The following is a 27,508-nucleotide window of genomic DNA, read 5'->3' as shown; positions in this document are numbered from 1 at the left end:
ATGAAAACCCAGGTGGAGAGGTTCGGTTTGTGTGTTCTAGTTGACCTAAGCGCTAGTCGGGGTGCGTGCATGGGGTGAATGCATGGTGTGTGTGCATGGTGTGTGTATGTGTGGGCTGTATGTGTGGTGTGTGCATATGGTGTGTGTGTGGGGTATATGTGTGCGTGGTGTGTGTGTGTGGTGTGTGCATGGTGTGTGTGTGGAGTGTGTGTGGGGTGTATGTGTGCGTGGGGTGTGTGTGTAGTTTGTGCATGGGGTGTGTGTGTGGGGTGTGAGCATGGTGTGTGAGCATGGTGTGTGTATGTGTGGGGTGTATGTGTGCGTGGGGTGTGTGTGGTGTAGGCATGGGGTGTGTGTGTGGGGTGTGTGTGTGCGTGGTGTGTGTGGGGGGTGTGTGTGGTGTGTGTATATGTGTGGGGTGCATGTGTGCGTGGGGTGCAAGCATGGTTTGTGTGTGTGCGTGGGGTGTGCACGGTGTGTGAATAGCGTGTGTATGCGCGCGATGTATGTGTGTGTCGTGCAAGCAAGTAAAACAATATTAATAAACGTTCCAACAAAACCATAAATGCCAAGAAACATTGCTACAAATGAAAAATTTGTATTTACAAAATACTGAACACGAGGCTTGTTTGCAAACTTGCATGAAAGTAAAACGTATTGCACATTTAAATCTTCTGCATTAATACTTTCACGGTGAGACGGCCTTCCTCTAAATTCAATACACGATTAAACTAAACTAATATATATTTACAGTTATTAATATATACGAGTTAAAAACAAACTTGCATGAAAGTAAAACGTATTGCACATTTAAATCGTCTGCATTAATACTTTCACGGTGAGACGACCTTCCTCTAAATTCAATACACGATTAAACTAAACTAATATATATTTACAGTTATTATTATATACGAGTTAAAAACAAACTTGCATGAAAGTAAAACGTATTGCACATTTAAATCTTCTGCATTAATACTTTCACGGTGAGACGGCCTTCCTCTAAATTCAATACACGATTAAACTAAACTAATATATATTTACAGTTATTATTATATACGAGTTAAAAACAAACTTGCATGAAAGTAAAACGTATTGCACATTTAAATCTTCTGCATTAATACTTTCACGGTGAGACGGCCTTCCTCTAAATTCAATACACGGTAAAACTAAACTAATATATATTTACAGTTATTATTATATACGAGTTAAAAACATCCTTAGCTATTTCATTAACAGTGAGTCAAGGAGGGGGGGGGGTGTTTGTGTGTGTGGTGTGTTATTGGTGGGTGATGGTTGGGTGGTGTGTGTGTGCATAGGTGGTGGGTGCGTGATGTGTGTAGGTGGGTGGTGTGTGGGTGGGGTGTGTTCATGCGTTGGGTGTGTGTATGTGTGTGAGGTGTGTGTTGTGGGTGGGTGGTGGGTGGGTGCGTTGTGTGGATGGGGTGTGTGCATGCGTTGGGGGTGTTTATGCGTGGGGTGTATTTGTGTGTGGTGTGTGTTGTGGGTGGGTAGTGGGTGGGTGGTGTGTGGATGGTGTGGTTTGTGTGGGTGGGTGGCGTGTGTCTGGGTGAGTGGCGTGTGTCTGGGTAGGTGGCGTGTCCATGGGTGGTGGGGTGCATGATGTGTGTAGGTGGGTGGTGTGTGGGTGGGGTGTGTGTATTCGTGGGGTGTATGTGTGAGGTGTGTGTGTGGTGTGTGTTGTGGGTGGGTGGTGGGTGGGTGGGTGGTGTGTAGATGGGGTGGTTTGTGTGGGCGGGTGGCGTGTGTCTGGGTGGGTGGCGTGTGCATGGCTGGTGGATGCGTGATGTGTGTAGGTGGGTGGTGTGTGTGGGTGGTGTGTGTGTGGGTGAATGGGGTGTGTGTGGGTGGGTGGGGTATGTCTGTGTGAGGTGTGTGTGTGGTGTGTGTTGTGGGTGGGCGGTGGGTGGGGTGTGTGTGTGTGTGGGGTATGTCTGTGAGGTGTGTGTGGTGTGTGTTGTGGGTGGTGGGTGGATGGATGGGGTGTGTGTGGGTGGGTGCGGTGTGTGTGTGTGGTGTGTGTTGTGAGTGGGTGGTGGGTGGATGGGGTGTGTGGGTGGGTGGGTTGTGTGTGTGGGGTGTGTGTGTGTGGGGTATGTCTGTGTGAGGTGTGTGTTGTGGATGGTGTGTGTGTGGGTGTGTGGGGTGTGTGTGTGAGGTGTGTGCAGGTGGGGTGGTGGGGGGTTGCAGGATGTCTTGGGGTCTGGGGTCTCTGCCTCTTCCATTCCAGGTGTCGACATCCCCCGGTGACGTCACCTGTTCCGGGCACAAACCCAGGGGAAGCATTGGGGTCATCAAGGGACAGAGCACTCAAGACACACAACAGCAGGTCTCCAGTCGTGTCTCAAGATGCTGCATGACATCGTGTGACAAGGGAGTGGAACACCAACGAGAGAAGCAGCCAGCTGGATGCAGTGCAATACAAATTTGGATTTATCTTCTCCATGTAAAATTGGTGGGAAAGATATTTTGCGGTGACGTAATGTTCACATACATTTCCTCGGGATGATCATGTATTTTTAAGCTATGTTAATGAAGGATTCTGATTATTATGAAATAAATAGCTTACACCCAAACAGAACTCTTAGACAAAATAATCCTTTTCTTTTCCAATACAGATCTTTGGTCTTTTCTGAAATTGAACATTTATCTTGTTGATTGTACTTTAGCTGAATGATTTGCATGCATTACGCGAGAGCTGAGCTTCTGTTAAAGATCTCAAAATAAGAGCTGAGTTATTGTTAACACTTATTTTTGAATGTAATCTCTTACGTAACATTATTTAATGCTTGTTTTTCAACATTCCGGTTTCCTGAAATCCAAATAAATTGGAATTTTTGCCCACGTGACAACATCGTTTGATTGGCTGTCAGTAGAGGGAAAAGCTGAAAATTGTCAGATACCTCGACGATCTGACCCAAAGTAACGAATAATGAATCTAAGATTGGTCGTGAAAGCTGATATATAATACTTTTTTACCTTTTAACGTGCACAGTGCTCGCTCACTCTCACAACGCGAGAAACCACAGAACCACAATTGTCCAAGCTCTGAGGTCCTCTATACGTCAAGGTGTTATCGGCCAAATAATGAGTGGCTTTAAATGTCGGAGGAAACTGGGGATCCGGAAAAAAAACCCCACGCATGCGAGGCGACAACCACTCAATCCCATCCAGACGGAACAGGTGGAGTCCACATTTTTGTTGTGCTGCCTTCTCCTGGCAAGCCAGGATACGGGTGCCCACAGAAAGGGAGCGACCCACCAAACCCTTACCTCCACTGTACTGGAGTGGTGGGGTGCGCCAACGATGGGGCCTTTATTCTTCCGCATTGCAGCAGCAATGCTTCCGGACAAATCTAAGAAATGTCCGGAGTCGCTGCCGCACACGGGCAAATCTCCGCCCAGGCCCCCTCGATGCCTTCGCTCCGGTGTTGGCGACAGCTTCACTGGTCGCTTGATGGCTGCGTTGGTATTCCAGGGCAGTGTAGAAACTGGCGTTCGAGCTGAAAGAGAGTTGCAAGGGCCACTGTTATGCCTCTGTCTGCCTTTCTTTATTTGTGCTGAAACTTTCCTACTGCAATACAATTCCATTATCTATCCTACTGCTACTCCCTGGCCCTGCCCCCCAGCCACAACCAGGTCTACCCCTATCAGAATATGTTCATAATCAGAATATTTATTTAGACTGTAGGAATATTATGACCTACAAAGCTCTTTTTTTTACAGATGTCAAGTAGATCACTGCCCCTACACCTATCACTACTCCAAACCCTTCTGAAGATAAGAAAAGCCAAAGCATTTTAACACTCAAACGAGCAAGCAGAGTGGTGGGAATTCCACATTCCCATGGCAGGGGCCAATCTATAAATGAAAACCAATGTTAGAATGATGTCCAGTACTGCTGGACATCAAACTGGACATCCGTGAAAAAGAGCTTCATAGCTCATCAAATTCCTCCAGTATAAATAAATATTCTGATTCTTTTCTAGAGTTATAGGCAGAGGAGAAGAGGAATATCTGGAGCCTAGAGTTGAACAAGAGCATGAAGTCGACAATGAAGATGGCTGGGGAAGGACAGTTCCAGACTGCAGAGGAGAAAGAGCAACGTCTCAAAGAGAGCTGCATGCAGAGAGAAAGTATTTAGCAGGGAGAAACATCAAAGTCACTTCATAAGAACCTAACCAACACAAATATTCTTCAAGATGCAACGTGCACGTGGAGACTCACGATTGGCTCTTGGCTGACACAAAATCTTCCTCGAGACCTGACCCAGAATCATTCGTCCATCTCTGCTCGCATTGGCTCACACGATCCACCTCCACGATCTCGTCCATTTTAATTGATGCGTCCACAGCATCCGGTTCATTGTGACTAGCATGGCTTTCGTCCTTGGTGTCGTCCTGAAGCCACCTGTGGTTCAAAGCTTCCTCAGGCGTGAGCCGGCGAGCGGGATCCCACCTGCCAAGATATGAACGGTGAATCGTCAGGGTTCATTTACTGTCTAAATTTCTTCTAATAATGGGGTGGAGGTGTGGCACATGCAATTATTTACCTTCATTATGCAAACGAATACAAGAAGGCACAAGGCATGAAATATTGCCCTGTTATGACAGAAAGCCACTCCCTGTCAGTAAAACACCACTCCTAGTAGTGTGCACTCTTTCTACGAGAGTGCTGATGGTGAACACGAAAATAATGATGAATTAAGATCATATGTAGACAGTACAGGTATATCTTACTCAAGGCATCCTTGAACAAAATCGATTAACTCTCTGTTCGTAGTCCGAAGCTTTTCCTTAAGAGAGGTGGTGCTTGGAACGACTTTCCTGCCGTTCACCCTGTGGCACCCTGTCGTGTCTGTGTTGGAGAGAAAATGAGTGAAACGGGTTTCCGAGGATTACGAACAAAGTACATTACGGCAATGCTTGCCTGGATAATTGTGACAACAGAAGTAGCAACCTCCCCTCCACTCACCGGTGTAAATGTCTATGTCGGTCGCAGCATCAATCATGGACCTTGGTGGGAGACCAAGAATCTGTGCACAGGTCAAGTGAAATTAATATACATGGGTTAGGTCATTGGACTGTGTGTATTGTAAACATACATACAGTAGACTTCCTCAAATGTAAATGTCACTAAAACGGAAACGTTTATTCACAAGGACTGCACATGCTTTTACACCACTGCCAAATAGATTACATTTTTTATTGGGTACTTAATTAACAAATATTGCCCTTTAAAGTGACTTCAGGAACCTTCGCGATGAACAATTAACCGAAAGAATGGAAAGGGTAATAGTCTGTCGCTCTGAGTGATGATTATCAACAAGGCCAAATCACATCATACGTGTCCAACTAGTGTCTGGTCACATTAAAGATATGTCTATTCTCTATGTACATACTGACAGCAGAGCAACATTTGTTCCCATGGAATGAGGCCAAAAGTATAATTGCTCCACAGATTGCAATCCACGGCAGTCTCCTATATGGTTGTTAGCGACTAATGGACCATCACTCGGCGTTAGCATTGTGAGCCGGCTCAGCTAAAACTAAGCCATAGGCTTCAAATTCATAAATAACGAGATTATATTTTGGCATATTTCAGGTACCGTGATCATTTGGGCAATCTGACGTCCTGTGGCCATGAAGAGTGACTGCCCTGAAGCTAGCTCAGCAATTACGCAGCCCAGGGACCACATGTCCACTGCGCAGGTGAGTTGGAGGCCCAGCAATATCTCTGGAGCCATGTACTCCAACGTTCCGAAATATCCGAAAACTGCACACCACACACAGAGGAATAGCACTGATTGAGCGAGAAGGCCATGCTCGTTATTTTCTTAGATATTTTTTTTTTAGTGCACACGGATTAAAAAAAAACATGTTGTAGGATGTTAAACGTTGTCATTTTATACAGCAATTGAATGTGCATCTTTCTACAATTGGCTCAAAACTGGAAAAGCGTGAGTGGCACTCCAAGAGATGGTTTGAATTTTGGGTAAAAGTTGTTTGCAAGCACCTATTAAGGCCTACATGACCTATTAAGGCCTCTGTGGCGGAGGATTAAACTGAGTCACTGAGATTGCAGTGCACTGCAGTACTGCTCACCATGCCACGTTGCCACACGCACACACATTAGAATAACAGTCGCCGTTGGCCACTAAGTGGCGGTGACGTCACCACGGCGCCTGTGCCAGGCCATGTGCACTTTGAGGCCACGTGAAGTGTCGAAGGTTCATCGACAGGTCACGGGACCGAAATGAGTGGCAGATGCACCAACTATGCCCCCTGCTGTGCCAACACACATATAAGACAAAGATCCCCCGTATAGCCTTAACAGACTGTTGGAGCAAGTGCTGTTAGCGAGCACCTATGAAGGCCGGCACGTGGCGCACGAGGGGGTGGATGGCCAGCACCACACCCGGCTGCTTTTATCTCCCTTGTGATGTTTACACCACACCGCACTAGGTGCTCATTTGGGGCTGAGTCGACCTAGGGGAGACCCAGGACCGGTTCAGATAATCGTCACTTGTATCGGCCATGAGCGGGCATCGAACTCGGGGCGGCCGGGTGCGTAGCGCACCGCGCTAACCGCTGCACTTGCGCTCCCCACTCGTATATTTGTTGAGGAGTAGAGTGGTGACGGGATGTCCCACTCGCCTCGGGAGGAGCGATGTCATGTCCCCTCAGGGTATTTGAGGGGGGACCGGTGACGTGGACGGGGTCTTCGCCGGGAGCCGGGATCGTGAGCGGTAGGGAAGTTGGGACCCAGGGTAGGGGAGAAATAGCACCAGGCTAGGGGGGGCTACTTTACCCGGCTGGCCGAGTTGGATGAACCGTCGGTCAGTGCTGTGGGAAGAGCCCGTTAGCCTGGGAGGCGTAGGGATTCCCAGTACCCTTTTCCCCTGGGGAGATTTAGCTTATCTAGTGACTTGTGTTTGCCCTTGACCGAAAGCTAGGCGAAAGCCCTTAATGAACCGTTTGGCGTCAGCCCCGACAACGCTCTGCCTTCGTGTCGTCATTAACACCACAGCATATTCACAAAGATTCACAAAGACGCACAGACACACACACCCTCACACGAAAACACAAGTAAAACTACTCACTTGGCTTCGTCATCATGACGCTCAGGCCGAAATCAATGATCCTGATGTTGCCGGTTGCGTGGTCCTTGACCATGATGTTTTCCTAGGAAAACAATAACAAAGGGCAATAGTGGTTAACGTTCAAAAGTGTTCATGGCATGCAGCTCCTACCCGTTTAGACATCCAGTTAAGACTGCATTTTACATATCAGTGAAAAAGGTGGTTCTCACCTTTACTCGTGTAAGAAATGTGTCTAACTTTGGGCCAACTGTAGCTGTTGTCATTGTGACGAATGTAAATGAGAATCTTTTCAAATAAACTGCAGAGTGTACTCTCGAGCAAGAAGAGAATAGACAATGTCCTGGATTGAAACAAATGTCGATTACTGTTTTATACATTTATGGAAACAATAACATTCGGTGTTTGGTTTTCAATTTTTTTGAATTACGAGAGAGGTCTCACTTTTTTTTGCCACAGTTGCCTCAAGGCAACACAGATCCATGAATGACGGCAGTATGCTATTGTATTTACTTACCATCTTCAGGTCGCCATAAATGATGGCCTCCTTCTTAAGTTTTGCAAGGGCCCTCAACATGGATCTTGTATAGAGCCTGATTGTTGACGGGTCAAAGATCGTGGAGTTGGCATGGAATTGATCAAAGAGGTCGATGCTGCAAGATAAGATGTCGTCAATGGTTAGTCCACCTTCGACTATCTTGGTCAATGCTTAGGGTCGCTTCATGAACTGGAGGAATCATGATTTACAATAGATTAGGCTTTTCATTATGTAAAAACCACATTATACATTTTCCCAGGGTAATGAAGATGAAACATGACCTGCTCATTGTCTTCGAGAAGTAATAATAATAACAATAATACATCAACTTATAGTATGCAGAGGAACGATGAACCATAGACAAGCAGGTGGTCAACCAAGCGATGAGCAGACGCCAACAGAAAGCCCCAAGTTCTGCGGTTCTCTCTATGTCAAGGTACTAACGGAAAATGAATTGAGTTTCAGTTTCATTTTATTGGGAATAACCCTGTGAAGCCATTCGGCTCTTGATTCGGGTGGCAACCGCAACAAACAATAAAATAACAAGATACATTTAAAATTGTACTGCACGCAAATTTAAACATTCCCTACAAAAACAATGAAATCTTCGAGAAAAAGCACCATTAGTTTATGCTGCGTACGAAAAAAAGAATCCCATTTTGATGTTTGATCACAATAACAATCATAATACAATTTAGATTAAAATGTTTAGTCTAACTCTATACTATATAAAAAAAATCGGGCTAAACTAAACCCTTCTAGAAATTAATAAAATAATGCTATAAAAACAATGTAACGGTGATAATAAGAAATGTGATTGAAAGTTAACAATAGCGACATACATAACATATTATTACTAAACCTAGCATCCCTCGCTAGCTGCATGAAGGTCAATCCATAATAGCAGGAGTAACAATACTAGTAGAAGCACACTAGAATCATGTTTATATGTGGGAGCAAACCAAAGCACCCAGACAAAAACCCACACAAGGGGACAACACTCGATCACCGTTCAGGTGGAACAGGTAGAGTCTACATTTTCTGCTGGAATGCCCTCTCCTGACAAGCCAGGGTATGGGCACCTCGACGTCCACGGTAGGAAGTTTATCAAAATGTGTGTGACCCACCAAACCCTCGCCTCAAAAGTGCTGGATTACAGGCGGGCACCACCCTACCTGGCTCATAGGGCTCGTTATGAGAATTTGCTGTTGCATCTGGTTTCATTATGAAGATAATGGATGAGACAGGACATTGCGTTATCTAGCAATGTCGTTTACAGATAACGAGAGCCATTGTTTCCTGTTTATGTGATTAATTTTGCAAGCGCTATGTTTTAATGTGCTGTACGATGTTAAACGGTGGTGCCACTCAGCTCGTATGTATTCAGTAAGGTGTGGGAGAGCATCGTCACGTGCCACGTTAAGGAGCCACCCGTGTCCCTTTTATATTTTACCAAGTACCAATAAAGCCTTGAAATGGAAACGGCTGGTACAGTCTGATGGGTGGTGACATGGCCTAATGGCAGCATGATTCCCCACCTTTCGTCGAGGTTCATGGTTCGAATCTAGCAGCCGCCCCGATTAATGCAGCTGTACTAACACTCACACACTGTTTGTCTCACAGCAGATGTTAAATAAAAAAATACCTGCAAAATAACTTAATTGCCAATATAAGAATAGCTTTCACCCTTTTGGCATTGAAACAGGCATTAAGCTATTTAGACAACCCATTAAGTCCTTAATTGCCGTTGTACAACATAGGAATTAGTCACCCCCGCCCCTTCTGGCAGACGAATTCCCCAGGTCACTTTTGCAAATGAGACTCATCCTGGTCACTTGAGTTCTCTCCCGGTTAAACAAAAAAATAATCTGAAATTCATCAAATGTTAAACCTCCGCGTGTAACAAAACAAAAAAACTTGCGTGGATAAACACGATGGTGGCGCACAGGGTGTGATTTTTCTTTTTTTTACTCACGCGACTAGCTCCATGACGATTGCGGGATGGTTTCTGAACATAAGGAATTCGAACAATCGAATGATGTAGTTATTTTCCTCATCTTCGGACTGCAAGGCGTTTAAGATCTGCACCTCCATTTCACATTCCTCAATGGTCTCGCTGTGGAAGGAATGCATCGATAAGTCTCACCCCACTCTTAGGTCTTGCACATTTGTAGGCATTGCCACACGTGGAATGGCGCGGTCAACAGAGCTCCAGAATCATGGCTGTGAGCGCTTAATCCCGGTCAACGTCAACATCGTCCCTGCCCGGTCGACGTGATCAGCGTCCAACTGGGGAGGCTGGACCAATTGGTTGGGAAGTTGTCGTTGGTTACAATATGGGACCTTTCTTGCCAGTATCATAAGATAAGAATAGGTTTTTTTACCCTTTCTGGCAAAGAAAAAAACAGGTGTTAAGGGCTTAAAACACCAAACAGAATCCTTTTGCAAGGGGTAAAACCTATTCTTTTTTAATACTGGCAATAAAGGTCCCATATTGTAGCTGCTCACCCCGAGCTATAAATACCCTGATAGTGGCATTGTCTTTGTGCTGTTCGCCTTGTGGCATTCTCTGGTCTAACACTGTTTGAGACTAGGCTCTAAAGAAAAGCTGTCTCTGGTGTGGCTCAATCAGTTTCAAAGACAATGCCATATATTATCAGAGGATGTTTGTTTTGTGCATGTTCACCACAAATACGTGTGGTTAATGCAGACTTGATTCCTTGCAAAAGCATTCTGTTTGAGGTTTGAACATCTTAACACATATTCTTGGTTCTTTCGGTAAAGTCACGTAGAAGGAAAACAATAAATAAATAAAAAATTCTCACGACGTTTCGACTGCAACACAAGCAATCATCAAATTTTCTTGCTGTGGTTTTCACACCGGATGATGATTGCTTGTGTTGCAGTCGAAACGTCATGAGAATTTAATTGTTTTATATTTTTATTATTTTATTGTTTCCCTTCTACGTGGTGACTTTACCGAAAGAACCAAGAATATGAATCCCTGCAGTTACGAAAGCTTTAAATCAAAAATCTTAACGCCTGTTTTATTGCCAGAAAGGGTAAAAACATTTATTATATTGTCCATGGTTGTTACTCGAAGGAGTTGCTGCATCGCATCTCAGTGAGGAAAAACATTTTCACCACTGGATTGGAATCACCTTGGTTTTCAGCTATGTTCGGCGAGTAAGGTACAAAGTGTTCTACTGCACCAACCCAAACTGTGGACGATATTGTAAACCACTATGGTCCGTGCTCCTTTAATGCGGAATTGCTAAATTTAAAATCTCTCCTGAAGCCCCCTCGTGGCTAGCAGACCTTGGCATTGGTATTTAGCGCCTGAACATGTTACCATATGCAAGATTAGAATGAGCAAAAGGGCAGCACTCATCCCCGTTGTTGGGCAGTGGTGTCATTTCGACATTCACATGGCAGGAACCATAAACATTACAGACTGCCACTTGATCAAAAATAAAACATTATTTTGACGGTGCTTGATGACATTAATGATTAATACTGCGGGTGTATAACCATAATAATGCATGCTGTCTGCTTCGATGGATGCTAAAGATCACCTGATGTCATTTGCAAGAGTATGCCACTGTGTGCTTGCATCTGGGTACAATTTTTGCCAATATCGAAACTTACTAGACAAATTCCTCAATTTGTATTGTGCAACATAGCGATCATCGTCCCCTACTGGCAGACGAATGCTCCAGGTTACTCTTACAAATGAGACTCGTTCTGGTCTCTTGAGTTCTCACGAGGTTAAAGAAAATCAACTTTAAATTGTATCACTATTTAGACTTCCTCTGCAATATGTAAATTAGCACAACTTATTACAAGTTACAAAACCAGATTTCAAGATGTGGTTCATGTCCTTGTTCAAACTTACCTAGAAGTGAGCTCTAGCACCTTGATGGCCACCTCTCTTTTCGTCTTGTGGTCCAGGCATCGGAGCACCTGCCCAAAGGACCCCGTACCAACTACATTCAGTACTTGGAAGCGGTACACCATGTGTTCATCCGTTATCTGGAACAAGATTACAGAAGTGTTGAGCACTCAACCAGGGCCCTCTCTCAGTGCTCAATCATTACTCAGTCGAAACACACGGCTCATTCAAGTGCTCATTTATTGCTCACCGCTCTTGACATTCCCGCACTCCTGAAAATGTCTAAGCTTTCTCTGCTGTCATTGCCAAAAACCACGAAATCATTCGATGCAAAGCATGTCTTATAGAATGCCCTTCATCTGTATTTGTGAAATGGTATCCTCAGATGCGCATCTGCGGCCGTGTGTAACGGTCTTCCTTCCAATATTAGGAAGCCAATGGAGCTATACCCTTTTTAAATAATCTAGATTAACAATTCATTTTGGGGTCTGTAGTGGGATGCATGATTAGCTGGAATAAACGTTGCCCAAATTGAAAAGTCTTACCCAGGGACGGTCCAAGGATGAGCTGCCAGCATCTGGCGCCCTAGGCGAACCAATGCAATTGGCAACCCCCGACCCCCAAGGGCAGATGTAGGCTGAGGTTTACGTAAACTGGGGAAAAATGTTGCCCATATTTTCCCACTTCATGTGTTTTTAAGCGTGTTTTTTTAAACAGAGGAACGATTATAAATGTTGAGAAAGGAATTATAATTAATAGTCCCTCTACACGCACGGGAATTGAAATAATGACATCTTCGTGATCTAATTTGTATATTTTTATTGTATTTTTTTTCCTCGAATCTCGCACCCCACTTAACTTGGCACCCGAGGTGACCGCCTAGTCGCCTATATGGACGGGCTGCCCCTGGTCTTACCGGAATGTAGTGGTCGTTCACGTCATCGTAGCCATCATTGCGAGTGCCATTATGTTCCGATCGAATCTTGAAATAGAAAACTTCATTGAATTTCATGATTTCTTGACATTCCTGTGCTGTCATCCTGTGTTGGAATTTGTCCAAGATTTCTACACGCGCACACATGCCCAAAGACAGACACATACATAGTCATTGATGAACATACACGTGTGTAACAAACACAATTACAACACAACGGTGTGCTGTACTAGTGACTTTTTTTGGCATGTTTGGTTTACGTGACAACCCTTACTAGTTGGCTGTGTCGGGTGGTGGTGGGTTTAACGACACATTTATATATTTACGCGATCCAACCCAAAAAAACCCCTCTATTATGGACAATTACAACCACAAAGTAACCACGCATATAGTGCTAAACTTAAAGAGAATCGATTTGGGCCTCCTGTATGTGTGCTCTTAATGGAGTTGTAAAACCATTTAGGGATTGACTCTGGATGTGTGTTTGCTATAGAGGAGTGTGGCAGTAATTCATGTGGTGAATGATGCTGAATAAAGTGAAGTAAAACCTTGTGGTGTGCAGCTCATCCCTGCCACTGGGAAGACGACTTCATCCGATGGAGTTGCCTGTTTTTGTCACAGAGATGCGCACAGAGAGGCACGCGTGAACATGGGGGCAAGTACACAGACATGGACATATATACAGAGACACAGTGGTACACACACAAACACCCACTGAGAGAGTGCTTGTGGAAGGGCCTAAATCGCACAAAGCTCTCAGAGGATTACCCTAGAGAGTATTTTTTGGCCTGCACCTCCGTGATGGCCTCATATATTGGAAAAGGTCAATGCTTTACCTCACTATGCATGATCGACGAGCTGCGGTGAACCCATTTACTGTATACTGTTGGGTGGTATTTAAGAAACTTGCCCCATTGAACTGCCATGCTCGGAGATTGAAGCAGCGACCTCTGGTGTGGAAACCACTACACCAAGCAGCATCCAAGACATAGAGATTCACGAATAATAGTATATTGCACCTCGATGATGTCAAATAATCTGACACTTTGGGAATATTAAACGGTGCCCATATTCCCAGGTTTGTGCCCAATTCCATTAAACATCTTCAACTGCATTATCCATTGATTTCTAATTTACACAAATATGGCAAAAGGGTCAATTGTTGAAGGTATTTTATGAAACTGGTTACAGGTCACGAACCTGACCGCATTCATGAAGTCCAAGTAGAGCACCTGCCAATACGTGTGCTGTGTAATACGCTCGTGTGTCTCCTGGTTGGTTCACGAGTACTAGAGTCCCTTACTGCGAACTGAGCTGACAAGAAATTGCCTTGACTGTGTCGTGAGTTTGCCGTGTGTAAGTGTGTCTGTACCGTTAGGTCAAAGCGGCCCGTTGTGGTACTAGTTATAATAGGCGTTTACTAACAGCACTTGCCCCAAAAGTCTATAGAGCTTACACGATGTGGGGTGGCGGGGGGGGTGGAACTTTGATTCTTTGCTGTCAGTTGAACTAGTAATAAACCCATTTGGTGGTGAAGTGACCTGAAAGCCAGCACTGTGTGTTGAGCTTATTGGTCAATGGTAATCGTTCTATTCTAGAATAGCAGTGAAACACGTAGTCCACGAATACTCTACGATAAAAAAGAAGTGAGCTTGTCTCTGTATTGTGCAGTCTGCTTATAAGAGTTTGCTGTCAAGTGAGTTACTGACCTGCTGCACAATTGCAGACTGAACATCGAGTTGATCCATCTCCAAAAGATCGTTCTGGAACACAGCACAAAGATAGCATTAAAACCTAAATAACCTCCTTTAGCACCCTTCATTCGACCAAGCTTAGAGCAGCAAGGGAGATCTCTCCAGCAGGTGTGGCACTCTCCCAGAACTGTCTTCAATAGGGAGTTCAAATCCCCGTTTAAAGATTGAGAACCCTTCATCCTTGAAGAGTTCGTGAAAAAATTAAGTGCCACTTTGTGTTAATCAATTAGTTGTCCGTATATTTAAATATGGGCCTCGCCATAGGAATGTGGAATTTACACCACCTGGAAATCACTACCCATGACATGAAGCTTAATAGCTTATTGAGCCCTTTCGCAACCATCACCAACAACATCTACCTAAACCACAATCGCCATTAGCATCACTAGCACCACCACGGAAATTGTCTCTGACATCACCACAATCACCACCAGAAAGCAACTAAACCATCACCCCTATCACTACAATTACAATCTTCACGTAACTATCACTTGCAACACTCAACACGAGCAAAGAGCAGCTCTCCCCACTGCCACCAGCAACCAACTGCAATCAACACGACCACGACAAAGATCAATGTACCGTCCTCAACACCATTACCATCACTTACCGTGGATAAATCTCTCGTCGGCAAACTCGCACTCGCACTATTGAACATTCAAAACAGAGTCCTCGTGGCAAGAGCCGTAGCTCGAGCCGCGTGCCGCCTCGAAGTTTAGCGCTATGTTAATCGCATCCGGATAGTGACGTCAGTAGCGACGTCACGGCATCCGGTGCGCGGAGTGTCACGTGGGCGTTCGTGGGGGGTCGCGTGTTGTGTAATACACGTGTTGTGTAATACACGTGTTGTGTACTACACAACACGTGTTGTGTAATACACGTGTATTACACAACTCGTGTTGTGTACAGTATGTTGGACTTCTTTCGCACCGCACGTAGACAGCTGTGCTAATCGGAGGTGCCGATTCGAGCTGCAGTACAGTATAGTACAGCTGTTACCATCAGCCACGATGTAGTTCTCATTACAGTACAGTAGTATAAAGAGCAGGAATAGTTATTTCATTAACTTCACCCCACTTTGCCCCCCCCCGTACCCAATGGATGTTTGGCATCGCGTGACGCCCGTGAGCGATGCCCACAAAGTTGTAACGCCTCTTAAATTTTTATTTAAAGCTTTCGTGACTGCAGGGATTCATATTATTGGTTCTTTCGGTAAAGTCACGTTGAAGGGAAACAATAAAATAATAAAAATATAAAACAATTAAATTATCACGGCGTTTCGACTGCAACACAAGCAATTATCATCAGATGTGATAACCACAATAAAATTTTAATAACCGCCACTTTTTTCAAATTTTCTTGTTGTGGTTTCACACCTGATGATGATTGCTGCTTGTGTTGCAGTCGAAACGTCGTGAGAATTTTATTGTTTTATATTTTTACTATTTTATTGTTTCCCTTCTACGTGGTGACTTTACCGAAAGAACCAAGAGAAATGTGACGTCACGTCAAAATGCGCAACTTCAAATAAATATAGACAACACGTTCTACTTTATTAAATAGACTTTTTAATAAATGTTTTCTCCTACAACATCAGAGTGCAGCGCCACATTAAATACGCACTACAATGACAATAGTTTAAAGCGATTTGAAGCATGTTTTTTTTGGGGGGGGGGGCAGAGCTTTGTGACGTCATATTTGAGAGGGGGGGGGGTCTGACTTTTTGTGACGCCGTGTGACTATGGTGGTGGGGGTCAAAAATCGCGTGCCGTCTTGTTATTCCACTGCTGGATGAGGGGGTTCGCCACGCAGCCGCAGATTGCGGGTGTATCTTGGGCCACGCATCATCGCCACGCTCGTCCATGTGGGTGGGTGGGTGAAGGCGGAGAAGCATGGAAGTTCAGTTCAACAGTTGATGTTGCTGTGCTGCACTGGCGGGCTATAACAATGCTGCTGAAATGATGCACTTTACCGATTTAAGGCCGTGAAGATGATGTGTAAGAAATGTTTTTTTTAATATATATGATACGGAGACGGATATGCGAATGGGGGTATATGGTGTTACTCTTTGTTTTTTTCGGTAAAGTCACCTATAAATAAGAAATAAGAAAATAACATAATAGCGTACGACGTTTCGGTTGCAACATAAGCAGCCATCATCAGATACAGAAGAGCTAAATTTACGAGAGAGGAAACACATAACCCCAGATGTATATACAGACACCCAAGTAGGGGGGAACTAACACAGATACAACAGGGGACACAGAGAGAGAAGCACACCAAAACAAACAGGGTTTAGCAAAATTTGGAAACCATATAAAGCAACACAGACGGTCAGTCAAAACAATTGACGCATAGTCTGGTTGATTACGCTATTTCAAAGATTGCTAAATTGCAAGTTAAGTATGAAATTTAAAATACAGACTGCACACACACACACATAGACATCCAAGTAGAGCGAACCAGCACAGAGACAAGCACAGAGTGAAGTCGCCTTAAATAGGCAGAGAAGGTAAGGCTGAGAGACAATGGGACAAATTAGCAAGAGGTATGCATGGAGCAAAGGGGACGCGGCAGCACACACTCGGAAACACCAAGGCCCACACACAGGCAGAGACAGCACAGAGACACAAATCCAAGCCAAAACAGAAAGTCAGACACACAAGCAGAGACAACACAAAGACACAGACCTCATACCTCCCCGTAGAGGTGGTTCAGACTTGATTCGAAGCTTTCGTGACTGCAGGAATTACTGCAGTCACGAAAGTATATGGTGTGCTTATTTATTTTGATATTTTATATTCTCCAAGACGACCCGAATTATTTTCGGTTGTACACCGGCAGGAAACAGCTCCACATGTAAAATTTACAAAGGGCTGTAGCATTACACTTACTCATTCATTCTGGCCACAACCTGATACCAACATTGACCGATTAAAAAAACCCCTATATAATCTGTTTAATACGTAGGTTTTCGCGATCAATATTATTCTCAAAAGTTTTTTTGGGTTAGATCACGCAAATATCAGTGCTGTTAACCCACCAGCACCACCACAGCCAATTAAGACGTTACATACACAAAACGTACCAATGAATTTTACTTCAGCACACCGATGTCGAAGAGTAAACGGACATTTACAACTTTAGTACGATGTTTCAATGGCGATTACAACCGGCTTTATCAGGCGATTTGCCCAAATTGTGAATAAGTCTTCCCGTTTCCAGTCTTAAGTCAGGCACTTCCAAATACGGCCTTCAGCGTTGCCAGCTGTTTGGTCGCGGGCTCTTGCAGCCGTGTGACCTCAAGACACACACACACCTGCGCAAGCACACGGACGAGAAGCCGTATAGCTGCAACGTGTGTGGCCAGACCTTCAGGTCGCTTCCACTTGCTTCAGATGTTGTTTTCCCCGCTTCAAATAAAAGGTGCATCGTGTTGAAAAGTAAAACATTGGACAGAGCCTCTATCGAGCTGCACAGGGCTCGCAAATCAGTTTGGCCACCGATGAGCCAACACGTTTAACGCATATTATAGATGAGCAACAAGTATGACCATTGGACACAGGTAAAGGTGGAAGTTTTAATAGTATTTTCTATAAACTCATTATGCATTTCCATGGAGCATTGTGGATAAAGCAGGATTAACTCAATTGTGTTCACAAGTAAAACGTGTTTCAGTCGATCAGCCTATTAGTTATCCAGAAAAATATTATCAAGCAGCATTTGTTAAAGCAAGCAAACTGGACCAGTTTAAATATTGTGGGTCTCATCAGCAGTTAGGCTGGTTTAAACAAATGCTGCTGAATTACCGGATGTTATTAGCTAAGAGCATTCCAAATAAAAATGGGACCCCGTTTAATGCACAAAATCAAAGCGATACACAAACTCATGCGTTGCTGTGGATAATTTTTGGGTAACAGCATATATAATCATAATTCCATTTTTCTTGGTTCTTTCGGTAAAGTCGCGTAGAAGGGAAACAATAAAATAATGAACTCAAGCACGTACACCAAGCTCTTAAGGCTAATGGTTATTCCGATGACACAATCCGCAAAGCTATCACTCCAACCATGAAGAAGGACCCTCTTGAGGAGCCTTTCAAAACCATCACGTTACCCTACATTGTAGGGATCACAAAAAAGTTCTCCAAAATCTTGAATAAACACAAGATCCAGGTCCGATTCAACACATTACATAAAATCCGTGATCTGGTTGCGTCTGTAAAAGATGTGATTCCGGACATACAGTACCCTGGCGTCTACAAACTAAGTTGCCTCTGTGGTAGTAGTTACATTGGAGAAACCAAACGGCATGTCTCGGACCGCATTCGTGAACACAAAGCAGACCTGAAACACGGTAGGACCAACACCTCGGCCGTGGCAGATCACTTATAATTCAGTAGGTTCACATGACATTGACTTCTCCTAGACAGAGGTTCTTTGCAAGCCATCTGGCTACCATGAGAGATTCGTTCATGAGGCTATCCACATATACAAACACAGACAATTTCAACCGAGAAGATGGATTCTGGCTTAGCAATCATTGGAAGGATTTGATAAACCATTTTGGGACTTAATTGATTGATCACGCTTACGCTGGCTTTCAGACCGCATCCATTATTTTCGTCTCCCCCTCCTAGTTTCCGAACATAGATGGACTCATCCATCAGAATAAACTGTCAACTCGCTCTCCGTGGTGCTAACGTTAAAAAACCGCCACTTTTTTTCAAAATTTCTTGTTGTGGTTTTCACACCTGATGATGATTGCTTGTGTTGCAGTCGAAACGTCGTGAGAATTTTATTGTTTTATATTTTTATTATTTTATTGTTTCCCTTCTACGTGACTTTACCGAAAGAACCAAGAATATGAATCCCTGCAGTCACGAAAGCTTTAAATCAAAACATAACTCCATTGTTTCCACGTTAAAATATTCTTCATTTTATATTTTAAAAAGGCCTTAAAACCGAGCTCCATGACACACCAGACAAACATTTTATTGGCCCTGATGTGAAAGAAAGAGGGGTTCATGAAGGGTCAGCATTAGTTAGTCCAAGGAAGGAAAAACACCACTGGTTGGTAACTGAAAGTTAGCTTCTATGAAAGAAGACAACAAGAGAACGTTTAATTCGGCGAGGGGTGGGGGGAAAGGGCAAACGAGCATGGGTGCGGGTGGAAGCACCACGGGTAAATCGTTGTACCAACTAATTCTAGCAGAAAAAAAACAGTAATTAATTCTGTCCATTGTAACAGAGGTGTCCATAGAATTTTCTAAGCACATCCCACCATTGGGACCACCAGCCGAATAGAGCCGTTTTGCAAATCCTTGAACGGTTTGGAAAGTTAAACCTCAACAGAGGATGCGCATTAGGGAACCTGCAAATTATGAATGCACAACCAGTGCGATTAATTCACGCCTGTTAAACAAAAATATGGGTCTCCATTGTGTGCCACTGCCTGTAACCCACCAAGAAAAGTTCTGGTTACTTATGACAACTTTGCAGTGCATTTACTTAGCTCAAAATTATTATTCGAAAAAAACATTCATTCATCAAATGTACTTCATACCAAAAAAAATACATACTGCTGCCACAGATGACAAAAGTCAGTCCTATTGAACAATATTTTTTTAAAAACATGTACAGTTTTGCTGTTGCAGCAGCAGAAGATTAGATGCTAGTGACATGAGACCACTGTTAGGAGGGGGGGGGGGCATGCTGACAACACACAAACGGACAACGATTACAAACTATGTACAATGCTTACCACCGCTGGGATTCCCAACGGACTATGTAGTGTCACGTGCCTGAGCCTATGGGGGGAAATGCAGAAGTTGCATTTCCCAGGAAACAACGTCAGGTTTTCTCGCAGACCCAATTAGGGGTGGTTTTGAACACCTTCGGCATAAATAACAAGATGATGCTTTTACATATATACGTGATTTTTTTTTATGCTGGTAAATGCAGAATGATGCTGACATGTGTTCCTTTGGTTTAAAACAACTTGGCGAATTCACTGGTCGAGAATTTGGAAACCAGCTCGGCAGAACCTGGAAGTTGATCGATGGAAGTGAGAAACGTTGAATCCAAAATCAGCTTAAGATGAGAACGATGCTGTGATCATCATGGTTGACACTTTTGGGAGGAATGGCCCTTTTACATCGCCGAGATAAAGATGGGATGGACATTGCCCAAAACAGACATTTTTTATAGGGCAGTGTTAATGACGATTCGTGTTGAGCTTTTGTTATTTGCACATCACTGCCAATGCAATAGTAAACATAAAAGATAGAAATTAAGATGCAGAAAATGTAAGTATATATATTTTTTTAATTGAAATAAAAATGCCGTCCCTGTTTTCCCTTCAGATATAACAATGTGCAAGTTGTAAATGAATAATCTGAGTCTCCTTGCACCACATAATTAATGCAACCCGTGATTCAGAAATTCAGCTACAAAATCAACATTTAAGGCATGTAAAAAATACCATTTCGGGAGAAATAATGGTGCCAAAGTAATGAAAATCTTTGAATGCAGAAGTCAGAATTCCTCACATTCACACATCCTAAATGGAAAAGACAGGTTACATAGAGAAACTATTCTTAAACTTAGAACAAAAATTGACGAGAGAAGAAATGAAATTATTAAATGCTGCAAAAACAAGGACGAAAAACCGTGCACATACGTGGACTCTCTCACACTTTCCCAAAAGCGTTTGTCTCGAGAAAAATTTAGTTTTTCTCCCAGAAAGCACGGGCAGGGTTAAGGAAACATCACATAAACTGTTCAGGTCAGCGGGCTTGGTTCTTTGGGTAAAGTCACGTGGGTTGAAAATAAAATAGATTAAATCACGACGTGTAGGGCGCAGCACAAGCGGTCCGTCATCAGGTGGGACAACCAACAGGAAGAAACAAACTGCTGAAGTGGGCGAATCGGAGTTGCAGAGAGTTCCGCTTCAGCAATTTGTTTCTTGCTGTGGTTGTCCCAACACGATGACGGACCGCTTGCGTTGCGCCCGAAACGTCGTGATTTAATTCGTTTTATACCTACGTGACTTTACCGAAAGATTACAGCAACTTGGGAAGGCCTTCGTTGCAGCAGTGGACAGATCAGGGCTGAAGACACACACACACACAAAACACATACAACGCACAAATTAGTAAATATAATGTAGTACACAATAAATGCACGCGCGCAAACGTCACGCGAGTAATTAAATAAATACAGTAAAACCTTGGATTGCGAGTAACTTGGTCTATGAGTGTTTTGCAAGACGAGCACATTTTTTAAATAAATATTAATTTGATAAACGAGCGAGGTCTTGCAATACGAGCAGTACGTACACGCTTTGTACTGCCGAGCGTCACGTGATCACAACTGATGTACGAGTGCTTTAATATATGAGTGCTTTGGATTATAAAACACGTTTCCGGAACGAATTATGCTCGCAATCCAAGGTTTTACTGTGTACAGTACATGCATACACATACCTATACAAACGTAAATCAATATACAAAAACAAATGTATACGTACGCAATAGAGTATGCAATAATTAATAAATATATACAGCATAATATGCACACAAGAGCAGGGGGGAACATAAACACGTAGGGTTTCATGGACGTACATAAAGCAGTGTTTTAGTACTCGATGTTCAACCTTGTTTTCATGGTTGGTCACCAACACTCTCCAATTCATCGCAATTGTATGTACGTTTAACTTCTTTTGCATCATACGGAGCCAACCGTGCTAATCGGACGTGCAGAGGATTCCATCCGGTGCCGGGACCCAAAACCGAAACATTAAATTAATTTACTATAGATATAGGGTGGCCCGATCTGTATAACCAAGCGATTTATGGACAGTTACTACATGGCAACATGTGCGATTGCGAGTGACATCAAACAAGCTACAATGACCAACAATGGCAACTCGCACAACGAGCCATCGAAAGCACAATATGCATTCAACTACCTCGAACAACAAAGATCCCCTGTGTAGCCTTAACAGACTGTTGGGGCGAGTGCTGTTAGCACCTATAAAGGTCGGCCCTCCCCTAGGCTGAGCCGGCCTAGGGGAGGTCCAGGACCCAGTTCAGATATATTCGTCACTGGTGTTGGCCGTACGTGGGAATCGAACTCAGCACGTCGAGTTCATAGTGCAGCGCGCTGACCGCTACACCACCGCTCCACTTACACACACACTCCACACTCGCAGCCCAGACAACTGAGAAGCATACGTTAATTTTTTGTCTCCCCCCTCCTCTTTTCCGAACATAGATGGACTCGTCCATCTAAACAAACTGTCAAATCGCTATCCGTGGTGCTAACGTTTAAAAATAAATAAATACAAACCGCCACTTCTTTCAAATGTTCTTGCCGTTGTTTTTCACACCTGATGATGACTCGCGAGAATTGTATTGTTTTATATATTTAATTATTTTATTGTTTCCCTTCAACGTGACTTTACCGAAAGAACCAAGAATATGAATCACTGCAGTCACGAAAGCTTTAAATCAAAATTTAAGGTGGAAACCGTTTTTGTGGGGTGCGAAGCGTGTCAATGACCAACTAGGTTTCGGTGGTGGTGGTGGTGGTGAAGGAGTGGATGGTGTTGGTCGTCGCGTGGTGAAATCATGGATGACGCCGGTGCGGCAGTGCAGCGCTCAGGATTTAGTGCGGAGGGAGTTGGGGGGGTAAGGGCTGGATGGGGCTGTCCCCTCGCACAGCCCCGGGTTGCCTGCCCGTTCATCACCTTTGCGTTGGTGTTCTCCATCTCAACTTACAGCTGTTTTTATTGTCATAATCAGGGATAATTTTAGATGCACGATGTGTTGATGATGCACCCAAGGCCACACTCGTCATTCTTCCACTCGCACTATCTGTCTCAGGAAAACAGTATTATTGCATTCCAACACTCCCTGCCCTTTCCAACTTACCCCCCTTGAGTGCTCGTGTATCTGGGTGCACCATCATATTCTACCCGGATTCTCCTGGAGGTGGTCTCGCGTCAAACTCACCCATGTTTTACCACAGGGTCCGGGAGTCAACATCTCACACCGATCTTTGCCAATTCTCTCTCACATGGGAAACCCATAGCCAGGTCACTCGCTACGTTGCCGGGATGAAAACCCAGGTGGAGAGGTTCGGTTTGTGTGTTCTAGTTGACCTAAGCGCTAGTCGGGGTGCGTGCATGGGGTGAATGCATGGTGTGTGTGTTCTCCATCTCAACGAGCTCTTGAAGCATCTCTGCGAAACGCACAGGAACGGTAATGGGTACACGTAGCAATAAACGTACCAACATACAGTCAATCGTATTTTAAATCTATATTGAAAACCAATTTCTTTAGAGCTGCTTTTGGTGTTTAGTTTGTTGGCCTTCTCCCCACACCTCCGGTAAGCATGGCTGGCTACGTACGGTGCGAAAGAAGTTCAACATACACACATGCGTACGTACGGCAGACTTCGCATCCTACGCTTCAGGCCCAGCAATACGCAAATAGCTTTTTTTTATTACTGGCAAGGCTTTGCAAATTCTTACACCGATGCCAGCCTGCAAGCCAGCACTATGGAAGCAGGATTGTTGCGGTCCCAACTCAAGGGTTTAAACACACAGCACGATTCCACCTTTGGGAATAGTTCCCGCAAGTAAGGGGAGGAGCACTCTAGATTGTTATTTACTGGAACATTTCAACATACGAACCTCACTGCAAAAGTTTACTGTTACAATAAATGGTCAATTTAAAAAATGGTATTAAATCTACCTTGCTTTAAAATTCGGTGTTAAGTCTCACTGGCAATGGTTGACAGCGTTCTGCATTTAATTCAGAGCGCAACGCTGTGCGCAATGGCCTGATACATTTCATGACCATGTCATAGATGCTAGACTGTGTTTGAAACGTGCGATGGATGCTATTTCACAGTGCGTTGTTGTGACAGATGCTAGACTGCGCTTGGAACTGTGCCTTGCATAGAGTCCTGAACCCACAAATTGTTTATTTAGTAATAAGAACACTACATGCAATTTATATGCCACGGCAGCGAGATGTTAACTACCCTGCCTGGTATACAGGAGGTCGTGGGTTCAATCCCGACCCGGATGCCTGTTGTATATTTGGAGTTTGCACGTCTCTCCCTGTGGTTGCGTGGATTTTTCTCCACGTTGTCAAGTTTTCCCGTCCACATTTAGAGTATTTGGCTGCAATGCATTTCCACACAATAAGCCACTTCGTTGAGCTATCAAATGTGGCCAGGTCGCTTCTGAAAAGGAGCTACGTAGCTCAGTGGGGCCTTATATGGTAAAATGAAAAGTTTAAGAGTTTAAAAATAAGTATTTTTTTATATGTTCGGCCGTAAAAACATTTTCTCTAAATGTCAACTGTTGACAGTGCCGTGTTGCCATATGCTCGTTGATTTGTACCGATTTTATATTTGCGCAACACATTGTTACCACGAAACTATGCATCACACGTTTGAAAAGTTAAATCGTATCATAATTTCTCCGCACCTCCGGTTAGCACGGTTGGCCAAGCACGGTGCGAAAGAAATTCAACACACGTACGTATGTAATTGTCCAACATTCGCGTAAGCCAAAAGAGGCACAATCAACCAACAGAAAAACCACCGTGGCACGCACGTACCCCGTAAAGCGGCATCTCTTGCAGAGCGGTCATCGATGATGCCGATGACCTGCTCCGCAAAGTCTAATGTGCTGCACTCCCCCTGGCTCCAAAGGTCATGGAGCTGGTTCTCCAGCGACAGCTGCAGCAAGAACCTCTGTCGCACGCGGCAACGGCAACGTCAGTAAGGCGCGTTGAGGTTTTCAGGGCGCATCATTCGGGCAAGCTGCATCTCGCTACGCCGCAACGATCGGGCAACGTATGCGGGTATGTGGAACTTCTTTCGCACCGTACGTAGCCAACTGTGGCTAATCGGAGGTGCGGGGGAAGGTACAGCAAACCACAAAAAGCAGTTCTAAAGAAATGAGATTTCAATCTAGATTAACAACACTCAGGTATGTATGTTTTAAAACGTTTCCAGTCAATCGGTGTTGATACGAGCGAGAGGAAAACCCGAGTGCCCGGTGAAGACCTGCACGGGCGAGGGGGGAGGCAATACTATCCCATGCAGATGGAACGGATGAGAGATTAGTCCACACTTTATGTACCATCTTGTGCTGGTCAGCCAGGTTATATAGAAACTCGACGGACAACAGGAAGAGAGTTTTGAAACATCTGTGTGGTCTACCTCGCCTCCACAGTTCTCGATTTCGTGCGTGTGTGCGTAGACATAAGGCCTACTTTGGAAAAACAAGCGTAACAAATAATAGATAACGTAGGGTCAGAAATGCTTTATACAAAAAACTAAACTATTGGTGGAGCCCCCATTGAGGTGCTGCTAAATCGTTTATCGGACGACACGAGTGCGTCAAAAGCACGCAAGACGTGGACCCCCCGCGTCCGTCACGGCAACGGGAGAGTGCAAGCCGGCCGCTGAAGCAGGCCATCGCACCTGCAAGTCCACCTGGTGCTGCTCAATGATCTTATTCTTGAGCGGCTGGAGAAGAGACTCTTCGGAGGGCAGCCACAGTGGCATCTCCTCCTCCTGCGCATGCACGCATGGCCAACGCAGCACAAGGGGGAACAACACACGCTGGTAAATAAGCCCATCGGGTTATAAGGACTGGGGACAATTGATGGCAAACAGAATGATTGTACATTGCTCGTGTGGCAGCCCCTTTTGTCAATCCACTGCTGGATGAAGACCTTCCCCCACACCGTGAAGGTCGGGGAGCGTGCATGTTTGGGAGAACTGAAGTATCTCTCTCGCATCACTACTTCCCACTCCACGCACTCTGCTACCTCTCTCCCCTCGCTCTACTTCCCACTCCACGCACTCTGCTACCTCTCTCCCCTCGCTCTACTTCCCACTCCACGCACTCTGCTACCTCTCTCCCCTCGCTCTACTTCTCACTCCACACACTCTGCTACCTCTCCCCTCGCTCTTCTCCCCTCCGTATACTCTGCTACCTCTCCCCTCGCTCTTCTCCCCTCCGTACACTCTGCTACCTCTCCCCTCGCTCTTCTCCCCTCCGTACACTCTGCTACCTCTCCCCTCGCTCTTCTCCCCTCCGTACACTCTGCTACCTCTCTCCCCGCTCTACTCCCCTCCGAACACTCTCCTCCCTCTCTCCCTGCTCTACTCCCCTCCGTACACTCTGCTACCTCTCCCCTCGCTCTTCTCCCCTCCTTACACTTTCCTACCTCTCCCCTCGCTCCACTCCCCTCCGTACACTCTGCTACCTCTCCCCTCGCTCTACTCCACTCCGTACACTCTGCTACCTCTCGTCTCGCGCTACTTCACCTCCACACACTTTCTGTTCCCATTAGCCTTGGCATTCGCCCGAAGCTCCCAGTCAACTGTTCGCTCAGGGGGAGGTCGCTCACTCTCCTCTGTTGCCCCCCATATTCTGGGACTCCCTTTGCCCCCGGCCACCCATGCTGTCAGCTCCCTGCTCGCGTTCAGGCTCATGGACTTACTTTATTATTTTCTGCCGATGACTATTTACAAAACATGCACAATGTTTAAATGCCTCGTTAGGTGCCGTTGCTTAGATGTTCAATTGTGTAGTAGTTTCATTGATAGGTGGCTGGTTAGTTGTTTGGTTTCGTTTGTTTTTTCGTTCAATTGCTGAATAATACAGAGGGGAATGTCAATGTTTTTGTCTCTTCCTGAATGAAGAACTATTAATGTGTATTTGCCAATGAGTGTCAATGTTATTTTCTAATCGTCAGCGAGCGATTGTCAATGTTAATGTTTATTCGTCAATGTTTCGCGACTGTCACATGCCATCCTATGCCCGGGGAATGCTCAAATAAACCACCGGATTGATTTCCGTCTCAATGTCACTCGCCAGGATGAGAGAGGGCAGCCGGCGATGACGCGGCTGAGCGGCCTCCTTTTCCCCCGCCTCGTCCATATTGACGTCGTCCTCCGGTTCAGGCTTTACCACGGCGGTGGTGGGCGCGAGCGGTGCCGATTGTCGCTCCTCCCCACCCTGCTCCACCCCCAGCTCCTTGACCCTACATGCGGACATCACAGACGAGAACAAAGGGCAGACCGCCTTGACACCGCAGCCCTCCCAATACTGATGACTCATTCCACCCCTAGGATTTGTGTGGTGTGTGTATGTGTAGTGACTGGGAAGGTCACTGTTTGGTGCCAGGCTTGCGAGACCACGGCGGGATGTATACTGTTGTGTGTACACCCCAGACACGG

General features: G+C 44.9%; 2 protein-coding genes and 1 long non-coding RNA gene across 3 annotated transcripts in view; all 3 read right to left on the bottom strand.

The window, feature by feature from the left end:
* Nucleotides 1-2,165: 2,165 nt before the first annotated feature.
* On the bottom strand, nucleotides 2,166-11,686 carry LOC142927402 (dual specificity tyrosine-phosphorylation-regulated kinase 2-like). Its single transcript, XM_076069224.1, has 10 exons — nucleotides 11,550-11,686; nucleotides 9,630-9,770; nucleotides 7,634-7,769; nucleotides 7,120-7,201; nucleotides 5,626-5,792; nucleotides 4,992-5,052; nucleotides 4,757-4,874; nucleotides 4,245-4,475; nucleotides 3,291-3,520; nucleotides 2,166-2,274 (listed from the first exon to the last, which is right to left on the bottom strand). The coding sequence occupies exons 1-9, from the start codon at nucleotides 11,669-11,671 to the stop codon at nucleotides 3,334-3,336; spliced, it is 1,245 nt and encodes a 414-aa protein (XP_075925339.1). The 5' UTR covers nucleotides 11,672-11,686; the 3' UTR covers nucleotides 2,166-2,274; nucleotides 3,291-3,333.
* A 639-nt stretch (nucleotides 11,687-12,325) lies between these two features.
* On the bottom strand, nucleotides 12,326-15,040 carry LOC142930169 (uncharacterized). The gene is made up of 3 exons (XR_012946230.1): nucleotides 14,190-15,040; nucleotides 13,029-13,086; nucleotides 12,326-12,611 (listed from the first exon to the last, which is right to left on the bottom strand). It is a non-coding gene; the product is annotated as an uncharacterized LOC142930169 (long non-coding RNA).
* Nucleotides 15,041-26,625: 11,585 nt separating this feature from the next.
* Nucleotides 26,626-27,508, bottom strand: part of LOC142925142 (kinesin-like protein KIF2A) — a 30,540-nt gene continuing 29,657 nt past the window's right edge. The window contains exon 8 of the mRNA XM_076068099.1: nucleotides 26,626-27,312. Coding sequence (XP_075924214.1) covers nucleotides 27,229-27,312 — 84 coding nt within the window. The 3' untranslated portion in view covers nucleotides 26,626-27,228. The remainder of the gene's footprint in view (nucleotides 27,313-27,508) is intronic.

The sequence above is a fragment of the Petromyzon marinus genome, chromosome 1, assembly GCF_048934315.1.
Source record: "Petromyzon marinus isolate PM22_M1 ecotype Great Lakes invasive population chromosome 1, UKy_Petmar_22M1.pri1.0, whole genome shotgun sequence".
NCBI lineage: Eukaryota > Metazoa > Chordata > Hyperoartia > Petromyzontiformes > Petromyzontidae > Petromyzon > Petromyzon marinus.
This window is presented reverse-complemented; position numbering and strand designations above follow the sequence as displayed.

Coding starts and splice junctions, on each gene's coding strand:
- LOC142927402 (XM_076069224.1), bottom strand. CDS start 11,671: ATGGTGTACCGCTTCCAAGTACTGAATGTAGTTGGTACGGGGTCCTTT. Junction 9,771..11,549: donor GTGCTAGAGCTCACTTCTAG/GTAAGTTTGAAC, acceptor TTCCTTCCACAG/CGAGACCATTGAGGAATGTG. Junction 5,053..5,625: donor AGATTGCCCAAATGATCACG/GTACCTGAAATA, acceptor ACCTGTGCACAG/ATTCTTGGTCTCCCACCAAG.